A 13,140-nucleotide genomic window follows, 5' to 3' on the forward strand; every position below is an offset into this window, starting at 1 on the left:
TATATTTATTATGCAATTATGCAATTATGCAATTAACGACATGAAAATGATTTTATGATTGACAACTTATCAATAGGTTTCAAAGTTTTATAATAATAATAAATCATATCCATATCTTTCTAGGGCCCAATCCACCCTTAGCAACCGAGTTGGGACTAATTTGCCGCTTATAATTTTGGGCCTGGGGGTTTTGGTACACAAATACTTTCTCTGATTAATAACTCATTGACGTCTTAGCTCACAGCCATTCGTATTAAAAAGGCCCAAAAAAGCCTGAAAGATTGCTGAATTAGCACATCAAAATGACACTTACTTTTGTTCCTTGTTTTCTTTTCCCTAAACAGGTTAAATTTTGTAAATTCAAACTTCACCAGTAGGTTGTAGTCTTAGGACATTGATTTGATGAATCCCGACAACTCAATATGTAAACTATTAACAGTGGGTGATATTATATAGGATCCTAATATAATGTTTTGGAAAGGATGGAGAAGAATGGTACTGGTTATTCTTTTATAATTGAATAAGATAAGGGTAGTTATTTAAATAACAACAAAAGGATAATTTAAAAAAAAAAAACAAATTTAAACAAAGAGAAAAAACGGTAGGCTAAAACTAACTAAGGAAGACTTGATTAAGCTCGTATCATTAATATGCTCTCCTCAAGTTTGGGGTTATGGAAAAACACCTAAGTTGACAAACAAAGGCAAGTTTGGTAAGGCCCTTGTGAGTGTATCAACTTGCTGATTGGCTGCACAAATGTGATTGATCTCGAAAGTTTTCATCCAACGTGATCTTGGACAAAGTGAAGATCGATTTCAATGTGCTTCATCTTACTATGTAGAACAAGACGTTGATAGCTATATGTGGCCTCAAGATTATCTCCTATAGAAACTCCCTTATTGCCTTTATATTCATGCAGATCCAAAATTGGCCTTGCCATCCGAACTATTATGAGAATTGGAGCGACAAACACATGCAGTGTGACCATATTTATCACAGAACATAGTGTTGAGCATTATTGGGAACTTGTGCACGCCAAGGAACTTGTTGTTGAGGGTGAAAAAATTGTGGCCGATAAGATTGACGTTGCTTGTTGCGACGAATATTGCGAGATAACTGAGAAGGATTGGTATTGCGTTTTGCAACTGCAACAGTGATAGGAGAAGGCATCGCCATTTCTCCTCACGTTGGAGAAAGAGTTCCTGGTCAACAAGTTTATGAAAAAATTCTTCATATTTGATTGGTGTCGGGCGAGTTTGAATAGAGGCAAAAACTTCTTGATATTTTGAACCAAGACCACTAAGGATCTCGATTGTAAGTTCTTAAGAAGTAATCAGAGAATCGACAACAACTAACTCGCCTGTGATAGTCTTGATTTGTTGTAGATGGTCTACAACACTCTCAACTTGATTTGTGACTTTAGTAAGTTGGTCATAAGAGGCAGAGCTGTAGATTCATATGTGTCTTTTGTTTGCATATAGAGTATGCAAAAGGGCCATGCTTTTTATGAAGTATCGGCGGCAATAATTGTGGAGGCAATTGAGCTATCAATAGAAGCTATCATGGCTTGCTGGATGAGCCAATCTTGGCGAAACCAAATGCAATCGTAGGATTTGTTTCGAGGGTGTTATTCCCTTCAACATGTTTTGGTGGAGGGTGGAGGGGTTTTGGTGCCATTATGATGGTCTCAAAGATCTTGTCCGTCTAACAGCATATGGTAAGTTGTGCTTTTTAATTCAAAAAGTTGGCGCTACCGTGAAGCATAAGAGGTAATTGAGAGGTTGGATTGAAGTGGACAATTTGAATTGTTGTAGGAGTAATTATGGATAGGGTGGAGTTATTGGTAGTCATTACAAGAAAATTGGACCGGGGGGGGGGGGGAAGCAGAATAATTTTTTAAGGAGGGCCAAATGAAATTTTAATTTTTTATAGTCTATATCTTTATAATTTTTAAAGAATTAAATCGAATTTTTATAATTTTAAGGGGCCAAAGTACAATTTTACGTTTACAAATTTAAAATTTAAAAAAGATTTAAAAGACCTAAACGGTAATTTTTCATTTTAGGGGGTTCCGGTGCACATGCCACCCCTAGAATCGCCTCGCCTCTGTGGGTGGGGAAAAAAGTTGGAACTAGACTCTGTATACCATATAAGATTTTAGAAAGGATGGAGAAGAAAGTCATTGATTATACATTGATAATTGACCAAATTTATTAAAGTAGAAAATTGAATAAGATAAAGTTGGTTATTCAAATAAAAAAAATTAAAAACAAAATAAATTCAATTAAAAAAACATATAAAAATGATAGAATAAAACTAATCAAGCTCATTTTGTTAATACCTAATTGGTTAGTGTGAACGATTTCAATGTGATTTGCAGATATAAAAAAAGAAAGTTTATGAACTTAATCTTCCTGAGCTAAGCAATTAATGTAATTAATAAAACTAGGAATCGAAAGGTTCAAAGTGTGGTTAAGAGAAGTTAAAACCAACAGGTTATGGTCTTTTGCACTTACATGGTCAGTATTCAATTGGATAGAACTTGCACTAATCCCATGATTCGTACGCTAAATTAATATTAAGAAGGAAAAAGGAAAAACAGAAAGGTAAAGAAGAAGAAGAGAAATTTTGCAGTACTGTTATGGTTTGTGTGTGTTTACAATAGAAAAGGTTATATATGAGGTAAAATTAGTAAAAACAAAATCAAAGTTCTAGTAATCTTGAGCATAGAAGTCAATAATATCGTGGAGATCAAGTTGAAACAAAGAAGAAGAATCATTGTTCATCAACCACAGCATGTGCTCAAACAAGATAGCATCCACGTCCACGAATATCACCTTCTTTTTCTTCTCCCTTGTTGCATGGCTGCCATTCCCTTTCTTCAATGTTTCCATCAAAACCCGGAATGGACTCTCCTCTAACACCAAAGGGTCCACCCAAAATTCTCGTTTCTCTTTCCCTACCACCACCCTCACTTGTGGCTCCAACTCGCGCGTTAGACGCCGGTAGCCTAGCCGTGATCCCATGCTGCGCTTTCCCAATAAGCAAACAGGCAATACCAAGCAATCCATGAGTTATGGGTAGGGAAATGAAGTTATTTATATGGATGTGAAAAAGTGGGTATTTTTGGGTTAAGCAAGTTGTGGGAATTGAGAGTGAAAGAGGAGGAAAAATTGTGATTGACAAGTTTTTGTTGGGATTGAATGGGCCAAGCAACGTCTAGAGAGAGAGGGGGGGGGGTATATCATTTATAAGCAAAGGCATATGCTGGCCTTGGTCTGGCCAAAAGAGCCGTTGGCATGTTCAACAAGCATTTATTTATGGTTGGAATAAGACATGCCGGATTCAGCAAATGTCACATTCAGTATATTATTAGGATAACTTCTGCTACTCTACGATTCAAATCGCAAGGTGAAAACTTTATTAGTATTTTATTGTTAGTTTCATTGGAAATCATGTTTGGTATTTGTGCAGTAATTGTTTGGCACTAACTTTGGTGCTAAGCATTTGACACACCGAGGCGCGTCACATAATCAAAATACCTTACCAAACATCAACGTGACATCTGTGACCGTGTAGGCTCCGCGTAAAGCGTTGTCTTTGAAGAATTGGAGGTTAACTGTAATAAGGTCTAAATTGTTGTCAGTCCCTGTACCTTTATAAATTTGGAGATTTGATCCCTATAATTCAAATGATAAAAATTAAATCTTAAAAATCTCCGTCCAAATATTAGCACCGATGAGAGTATTCTCATCAAAATTTGTCAACTCAACACGTGTTCCATGTCATATAAAGACAATTTAACCAACATATCAATTTGGGAGATTTTAATATGATGTTAATTTTTAAATAAAAAAGATAAAAAGAAAATTTAAAATTTTAAACTTTTTTTAAAGTATAAAGAGATGCATTGAAATTTATGGGTTTTGATTTTCCTTCATAAAACGTACAAAACTAATATGGTCAAATAATGAAGTAAATGCGACAGCAGCAGTTCATCAAACATCGAGTCCTTTCATGGCTACAATTGGAAATAACAAAACTTAGGTAAACTTGTATTTTCAATGATTTTTTTTTTGTTGGGAATAGAAGGACGTGGTTGTAAGATTGAAAATTGTATGGTATTGTATGTGTAGGAGCCGCCCAATAATACCGAGTGGCATGAGACGCTGTTTTATGTGCTGTGTTTTAACGCAAGTAGGGATGCCATGGCCTTAATAATTCTCTGCCTCTTGAAATAGACGTTTTTTGAAAGCGGAAACAAACAAATGTATCCGTCCAAGCTACTCAATCTCATCATCTTATTGTGAGCTTTAGCATGCTAAGTGAGGGGACACATTGACATTTTAACAGAGTCACCAAATACTCGAAACTAACAGACTGTTCAACAGCCTACATCTGTCATTTAACAAATTAATTCTCAAGCAATATATTGTCTAATTGTGGCTCCCCAAAATGGCAGTGCTGGTGTTCACACCTTTCCCATAAAACAATACATTATCCGCAGGAGGAGGAGGTAGGTCAATGGTAACAAGCAATTCCACTCAAAACTATCGAGGACTGCCCCATATATCACTATTCTTTAAATTGAGGATTATATCTGATACCTAACAAGAGAAACCACAGCAGAAGCAATACTCTGAATAAGTAAATTTTAGATTCTTAGAAACTGGTGGAATGTTCTCAGCTATCAACAGCAGGCCATGTTTTCCCAGTGAGGTGAAGATATATCTCGACAACTACTTAAACTGAACCGATAACTTGATCTACAAGAAGTTGATTTTCTACCATTCCTATTCTTTAATGCATGTTAGCATTTGGAATTTGATCCATAGCTTGTTATGCCCCCTCTGATCTACTGTTTAATTCAGAAGCATCTTCATTGTTGAGTGTGGTCAGTCCAAAGTTGGTACATTTGCATATTGTTATTATGAATAGACGGAGCAGAGTTACCGTAGAACCCAGACCCTCGATTAAGAGGGCTACCACCATTCTCATCAGACGACTCACTTGAGCCACCTTGCGAAGGAGGACTCCCTGTCAACCCTGGAGCTCCGAAATTTAGCATACTTGATGTTAGCATGGACGAAGGTCCTGTTTTGGAAACATCTTGGCTCTGTTTTTTCCCATCAGCAATAAAGCTGCCAACAATGACCTGGAAGTAGAAAGAAAACGTCATTAAACAAGAATAAAATACAATGAAACCTTTTGTCATGACCTGACAAGTCAACTTCCTTGATACCCAGATGGTCATCCAGTAAACACAAATTAGGGCTTCTGAGATGTGCGTGTAGCAAAATTTTCAGCATACTGTTTTGGTGGTAATTCGTAATCACACATGGGTGCATGGCAATCGCAAAAACAAATTAGCAACAGAGAGATACCTGAACTGGTGATGCTGCGTGTAGCATCCCTGCAACTCCACCACCTAATACTCGACCATCAGATCCAGCCAAGGAGACACTTAAACCACCACTCCTGCTGTGACTACCATTATTTTCAGAAAGCAAGAAGGAACCTGATAAAGAAATAATTTCAAAGCGTCCCTGCAATTAAAAAACATAGCCATATTTAATTTGAGTATAAATGACAAGGTAAAACAAGCCAAACAGCTACCATTGTGCGGATTATTTTGGTTAAAAAAGTATTGTCTTTAACCATGTAAATATGAGATTTCAGCTTGCCTTTTTTTTTGAGAATATGGGTTAGGAAAAAGAGCTATCATACCTTTGGGTTAAATTCTATGTTACTTGTATTCAAATGTGAGTTAGATAAAGCGACGCGACAGAAATTGAGCATGTTCAATTTTTTGTAAGTTTTTTCCATGTATTTAGTGGGTCCTTGAAGGGTCACATCTTAGTACTCTTGTTCGAATATGTATCAAATACAGGTTCAGACATGGTTTCTTATTCTACTATCATTAAGTCGTTTCACCTATCAAATTTGAACTAAGGGTTCACTTCAAACCCTTCATCCAACGCAGGTACCACAATCAACAATTACCTGGTCCTTTTGACACTGTACCAGACTAAGCTAAAATGATCCAAGAGATGAACAGCACTATCCCCTCATCACATAAAATTTCCACATTAATGAATTTTATTTTTTGCTTGAACTGGGGTGCTAACATAATGTAAGCATGAACACATAAAATCAAAACATATTTTCCTGTCCAAAGGGAAGTCCATAAAGTTTATACTTCAGCGGCCATGGAAACATGGAGCAATCCTACTCCTATCTAACATATGGTGCAGAGCAGATGCACCTGATTCAAGCTTAAGCTTAGTTTATCAGATGGATCTTATATATTGAAATTAAAAGTACCTCGTATGTCACTGTACCACAAGACATTGCAGGTTGGCGGAGTGTAACATTAGAGATGGCACCATTTGCAGAGAGAATACAGACTGTGCGTGGTCCTTGCTGTGAAAAAGCCATAACCTTTGATGCTATGTCCTGCAAATGAAAAAGCCACGCATTTAGTCACTTTGTAAATAAGGTCTGATAGTTTAGAACATGAGCAAAGTGGATAGTCTTGCAAATTTGTTGGCTTGCAGTACTTTTTAAGGCAGATCCACCTTTGATGGAATAAGAGTATGCACTTCGCCTCAAGTTATTGACTAGAAGAGGCAATCCATTACACTAAAATAATCAATGAATCCTTGTCCTTTGACAACAACAGAAAAGGGGAAGGGAAAAAAATGTTAACATTTCAGGACTCAAGCTAATTTCAGCATGCACAATTTATATCTCCCCAACTCAGCATTTGGAGTATGCAGAAATACAATTAGAGCTAAAGATAATCAATTAACAAAGCTCCACTTAGGAATTATAGAATGAGTTGCTTTACTCAATCATTTTTCACAAAGCATAATTCTAGAGTTATCAACAACGGATTGAAAATATTCTTTCATGCTGCTAATACACAAAATGGATGACTCCACCAACATAGATGGCTTAAAACAATTGAAATTTCAATCTATGAACAATATTTCTCATTTCCATCTGAAAGGACAACCATTACAACCTCATATATTACTTATAATGGAACCTCACCTCACCGGCTTCGACGGTGATCACATGAGGAGTAAACCCCACTCCTCCAACTCCTCCTGCTCACAAAACAACCAAATAAAATGAACTTAGAAAACGTTAGTACATAATAAGCAAAAACACTAACTTCTTTTTTATTTCAACTATTAGTTACCTAATGCATCCATCTGTCTCTTGCTAGAACCCGGTGGCCTTCCACGGTTCCTTTTAGCCGGCGGTTCCGACACAGCACCACCACCAGCAACGCCACTATTACTTCCCAAACCGACAGAATCACCATCGCCATGATTCGCGGAGTTAGAAGCAATTGGGGTGGTCGGTGCCAATTGTAAAAGTGCAATGTTACCATCAGGAGCATACTTTCTAGGCCTACCTCGCTTCTTCTTCATGGCCGCCGGTTCCGTGTTGTACCGGAACTGCGGCGATCCATCAAAGCCAACGGAATTCAAAGAATCCAACGGTTTGGGCTGCTGTTGCTGCTGCTGCTGCTGCTGCTGCTGATGACGCTGCAGCGGCACCGGCGAAGACAGTGAGTTGAAAGGGAAACAAGGAGTGGAAGAAGGAGGGATGTTGTTAGCCGTTGGATTAGAACTGATTAAGCCGGAGTTTGAAGGATACGACGAAGATGTGTGTCCCATTAGCATCTGTTGAGGTTGTTGTACCTGTAATCCTCCTGCCGGACTTTGTACTTCTCTCGGTTCCATTTCTGAAAATGTGAGAGAGAGAGAGAAAAGAGAGTTTTTCAAGTTAAAAGAGTTTGTGATTTAACTACTTTTGCGAAATGGGGGAAATCAAATGGATCTTCAACAACAAGAAGACAAGAGTACAAATGAAATTACACAACTGGGAAATGAACAAAAATGCCCATTTCAGTTTTGGTTAAAACAAATATGTAATTGTACACCCTCCAACCTCCAAGTCCAACTAGGGTTCTTTCTTTCCTCCTTTTTTGCAAGTGTGCACTTTATTGTCCTGGTGGAGTTGTTTCAATGTTTTTCTGTAATTTTTAATTAGGTTACGTGGCAGTTTATGCAAGAGTTAGTGATTTTTAAGTAATATTATCATTATTCCAATACCTAATTATTATATATATTTTAATTTAGTTGATATTGAGAGAATATATGGTAGTTTAGCGGTACAATGTCATGTAAGAAAAGAAAAACCAATGACTGTAATTATTGCTAAAGGATACCAAAACGGTGGCAAATTGAAATTGCAGCAGGCCTGGCATTGGCGTGTTGTAGATATAGTGTTTGTATCAACTTTGACAGACAAAAACAGGGCTACATCAATCTCACAGTAATTGACGGATGCTTGCCTTCCTCATATACACATGTAACTGCCATATCATTTTAATAGCTACTGCTATATTTTCATACCACGGCTTACTTTTGTTTACTTTCAGAAAGTCATAATCTATATCTAAATGGGAAAACAGCCCAACAATCACCAAAATTACACATGTCAGTTTTCAATTGTCTGGATCCACACCTCACCTCACCTCACCAGAGCATTAACCCAAATTCATTTCTTGGAATTTTTCTATATAATTACAATCCGATTTAAGTTCCATCCTCACTTCTTTCATTTTTTAATTATTTTATATGTGTATCTGGTACATATTTAAACATTATATTTTAAAAATTATCCGAATAATATTTATAAGAGAATCGGAGGCAATGCTTTAAGTATAAAACAGAAAACTATAAACCAAAATTTGTGCCTGAAATCTCCCAGAAACGTGGATAATCGAGCAAAGATTCGGAAGGAACGATGCTTTAAAATGGTATGCCTTATAGCCCCTTCATTGCTGTACAGCACCTTAAAAACAACTTTTCCCGACTTTTGAAAACAAAGGAAAAGCAAAAGCACAAATGGAAAAGAAAATTTATCATCTCAGGTCAAACGAAAATCTTGCATCGTAACATTTCAAATTACACAACATTATTATTGGCGGGCTTCAAAACATCAGTTTAGAAAATAGAATGAAAATCTTGTACTGAATGCAATTACCGACTGTCAGGTGAATCTAATTCCAAAATCTAAACTTCCAGGTTCCAGCTATCCCGACCATGCTACGTTCTAAACGACAAGTTATGTGCCAGTATAGGCAAGGTGAAAAACATGAGATATGTCCCTGTCATGCTCTGTTTTATTCATTTCCTTCAGCAAGAATCACTTTTCTACTTCGTTGATATCGGCAAGTAAGAATTCTTATCACTGCTCACTTGCTTTGATACAATCTAAAAGTGAATCCCTTTTTTTATTTTTGTACCTGATCTCATAGCGACCATTCAACCGTGTTATACCAACTAATCTCCCGCAACTGCAAATGAAAAAATGTAACTTGTAAAGTTGCATTTGGTACAGGCTTTTGTGAAGGTTATTGATTTCTTGCGCAAAGGAAATAGAAAATGCTTATTTACAGTGCAACTTGACATATATCTGCCATATGAGTCTTGCCAACATGCATTAAACCTCAAAATATAGCTTGCTCCGACAAAAATGGGGACCACAGTCCTTCCTGAGTAATGTAAAGCTTTAAAATTGCAGGGTGGGTAGCCAAAGTCCATGATTTCTGCAATTTCATTAGACAATTATTCCAACTTTTAATGATTCGAATAACATTTGAGGCCAGGTTAAAATGATTTTCTTCACCCTTCCTTTCTATAGATCAAATGCCTTAAATAAAATTCCTAGTATTGAAGTTAAGATGCAACCTAAGAGACAATAAATCTGCAGAGTCTACTAGTAATATTGAAATCTTTAAGTGGCTACCAGCTTATCACAAATAACTAGTGAATGCAAAAACATAGCACTGGAATATTAGAATATGATGACTCAAGCTGAAAAAATGGGTAAAGGAAAGTGTGCAGAAGAAACATTCAACTGTCCTACAATACATACCAACCAGAAACTCATAAATCAGAACAAAATTATTATGAATAGCATCTTCATTAAAGACACCACCGAAATAAGATTTGAACCATCCAGCAGCCTGCAAAAAGAGCAAAAATGCCACTACCAGTTATGATAGAAAAACGAATTGCATATTTTCTAGTGGAATGTAAGGCAAATCTGTTGTATATAGAAAGTAGAGAACATGAAATCTATGACTACCTCAACAACGAACTTGAAAGCACAAGCTACATTTGCATTAGCGTTGCTTCTAATGACTATTGATGTAAACATTACTGAATCTCGTGTAAATGAAAGAGCAACCTCCAATCTATCGAACGGGACATGTAGCGAGTTCTTTTGTTCGCGTGATTTCCATTCGGAAGGCGTGCACCATGTCTCTCCTAAATGAGAGATTATACGAATCAAACATACAGTATAACACTTGGGAGATTATGGTAAACCAAACTCTAGACTCGCTGTTTCACGGAAAAGAAAAAAAGAAAACTAGCTATTAGGAGGAACCGAGACGCATTCACGCCGAACTCAGCGAAATTAGTTCTCTTCATATATACAAATTTCTATTAGCTCGAATTGAAGGAAAAAGAGAGAGTGAGTTACCTGACACCGTCGCGGTAGAGACGATTGATGAGGACATCACCTTGGAGATTCAAGTAGTAGATGGCGGATGCGACCACCGGCATCTTCCTCGCTCCATTGGCAGGCGTCCGAAGTTCAATGACATGAAATCAATTGGCGAAATGATTGGATTGGCCATGGCTGAAACCGTTGGCGGAATCTGGAGAAATAGAAGGCGTCGGCGTTCGATTTTGGTTCGGTGATCATAGCATGTGTGAAGAAGATAATCGAAAAGCATTAGCAAATGTATTCGTAAGAAAGAAAAGAATATGCTAATCTATGAACTTAGCCCTTACCATTTATTTTATTTGTAATTTTGGCTCTAAATTTTTTATCACTTTGTCCCTTATCCTTAAAATTTTAACTAAATTACTTTTCTCAACCATTATAAAACCTTAACCCATCACTGCGTATTTCGTAAAATTTAAAAAAAAAATAAAAATTAATAAAAAGATTCAAATGTTTTAAAACAAATTCATATTTTCTTTTAAATATCTACATTAGTACTAAAATACATGTATACTTTCACACGAATAACTTTGTTAAAATTTTAATAACTATTTAATTTTTCGGTAATATAACAATTTGACTAAGATTTGAAAATTAATAACCAATCTGACCAGAGGCAAACCTTATGGACTGGCAGGGCTCGGCCCCTTAAAATAGAATATTGCTATTTAGGTCTGTAAAGGTAAAATTACACTTTACCTCCCCTAAAATTATAAAAATTTGATTTAATTTTTTAAAAATTATCAAAATATAAACTATAAAAAATTAAAATTTCATTCGGCCCCTAAAAAATTGTTCTGCCTTCGCCCCTAAATGTGACAAAAAGAGTAAATATTAAGCCCCTAAATGTAACAAAAAGGATAAATATTAAGGGTTAGATTTAATATTATGCTTGTATATTATCATAAAAGTCTGGTTTCAATTTTTTTTTTGAAAAACATAAAAGATAGAGTAATTTTTCTATTTTTTTAAATGCTTATATTTTTTTAATTCAATATTTAATAATTTTCTATTTTACATACATCTTAAATTTTTTTAATATTTACATCTATTGCCGTTAGCAATGACTAATCCACTCGCCGCAGGTGCTCTCCAAAGAGGTAAATGATTGGCCATGAGATATGCTTTCTAAAGTTCGTTTTTTAAGTTTAATATTTTTGCTCAAATCCTCTTATATTTAACACAAGCCTTTATAATTTGACAGATAACTTAACCCATGAATAAGTCTAAATGCAAATGACTTGCATTACTTAAAAGTTGGCTTGATTTTAGGTTCAAATATGTACAACCACATTCCTTACCTCTTAATAAAACAAATGGGTAAACTACCCCTAAGGTCATTAAACTATTATTAAGTTTACACTTTGATCACTTGATTTCAAAAAGTAATAAATAGTCATTTAATTATTCGAAAGTTTTCATTTAAATCATTAGACAATTAAAATTGCCATCATATGGCTTTTTTCGTTCACAATGCTGACACCAATTGACAGCTCTTCTTCCCTTTTTTTTAGTTTGGTTTTTTTTCATGAAATGACTTTGAACATCATGATTCTGCAAATCAAATCCGAATGGCTTTCTTCTTCTTCTTATTCAATACCAACCGTCAAATTGACTTAGACTTAAAGGTATATTCTTTTATTCGTCAATGCGTACTATTCCACCGTACTAATTGTTGAATCAACACTTGGAACTCACAGGTCGGACTTATAAAAGAAAAGGCTTAGCAACCCAATGCCTTAAATGAAAACTTTCAAATATTTCAATAATTATTTCGTAATTTTTTGAAGTTAAGTGGGCCGAAGTGTAATTCTACTAATAGTTCAGTGATATGAGGTGTAGTTTATCCAAAACAAATAAAACAAATTTAATTCTTAATATTCCATAAAAAGGAAAAGGGTAAACTACAAAGACGGTCACTAGACTTTGGTGAAAATTTGTTTTTGCCACCAAACTATGACAAGTTACATTTTTGTCACTAAAGTTATTGACTTATAGCGTTTTGGTCACAAGTCCGTTAATGAAGGTTACAAACTTAACGAAAAAGTGAGGTGGTACATTAATTTAATGGTTAATATCCAATTTAATCCTTTAACTATAACTAAAACATTCAATCTGTTACTTTTACAATATTTTTAACAATAATTTTGTAATTTTTTTAAACCATCTAAAATTATCAAAATAATTCTTAAAAAATTCTGAAAATTCATTATTATTTTCTAAGATCACATTAATATTTTAGTAATTATATTTATTTAAAAATTCTAAAATTATATAATAAACAAGATATTTTTAAAATTATATAATATTTTTACAAATGAATAATTTTTAAGGTGACCATCAACGGCTTCCTATTCATTCATCTTACATAGAAAACACGTATTTTTAATTTGTAAATACGTATTTTGTTTATTATATAATTTTATGAATTTTTTAATTTTTTGTACATATTTATAATTTTAAAAATATTTTATAATTTTAAAAATAAATAATAAAATTTCAGAAATTTTAAGATTTTTAAAATATCTGTTTTTTTTCAGA

At 34.9% G+C, this 13,140-nt stretch overlaps 3 protein-coding genes across 5 annotated transcripts; all 3 read right to left on the reverse strand.

Moving 5' to 3' along the window:
• Nucleotides 1-2,711: 2,711 nt before the first annotated feature.
• Nucleotides 2,712-3,071, reverse strand: LOC105765010 (uncharacterized). The gene has a single exon (XM_012583879.2). The coding sequence runs from the start codon at nt 3,069-3,071 to the stop codon at nt 2,712-2,714; it is 360 nt and encodes a 119-aa protein (XP_012439333.1).
• Nucleotides 3,072-4,363: 1,292 nt separating this feature from the next.
• Nucleotides 4,364-8,007, reverse strand: LOC105765011 (AT-hook motif nuclear-localized protein 13). The gene is made up of 5 exons (XM_012583880.2): nt 7,208-8,007; nt 7,057-7,112; nt 6,325-6,456; nt 5,385-5,546; nt 4,364-5,155 (listed from the first exon to the last, which is right to left on the reverse strand). The coding sequence occupies exons 1-5, from the start codon at nt 7,755-7,757 to the stop codon at nt 4,880-4,882; spliced, it is 1,176 nt and encodes a 391-aa protein (XP_012439334.1). The 5' UTR covers nt 7,758-8,007; the 3' UTR covers nt 4,364-4,879.
• Nucleotides 8,008-8,954: 947 nt separating this feature from the next.
• On the reverse strand, nt 8,955-10,830 carry LOC105765012 (AP-2 complex subunit mu). 3 transcript variants are annotated; one of them, XM_012583881.2, is made up of 5 exons: nt 10,573-10,830; nt 10,174-10,355; nt 9,961-10,051; nt 9,480-9,631; nt 8,955-9,379 (listed from the first exon to the last, which is right to left on the reverse strand). In XM_012583881.2, exons 1-5 carry the CDS (start codon nt 10,607-10,609, stop codon nt 9,335-9,337), a joined length of 507 nt encoding a protein of 168 aa, XP_012439335.1. In that variant the 5' UTR covers nt 10,610-10,830; the 3' UTR covers nt 8,955-9,334. The 3 variants fall into 3 exon arrangements, with proteins under 3 accessions (XP_012439335.1, XP_052481750.1, XP_052481749.1); XM_052625790.1 differs by lacking the exon at nt 9,480-9,631; XM_052625789.1 differs by having other exon boundaries at nt 8,955-9,631.
• Between the last annotated feature and the right edge of the window lie 2,310 nt (nt 10,831-13,140).

Source organism: Gossypium raimondii, chromosome 12, assembly GCF_025698545.1.
Source record: "Gossypium raimondii isolate GPD5lz chromosome 12, ASM2569854v1, whole genome shotgun sequence".
Lineage (NCBI taxonomy): Eukaryota > Viridiplantae > Streptophyta > Magnoliopsida > Malvales > Malvaceae > Gossypium > Gossypium raimondii.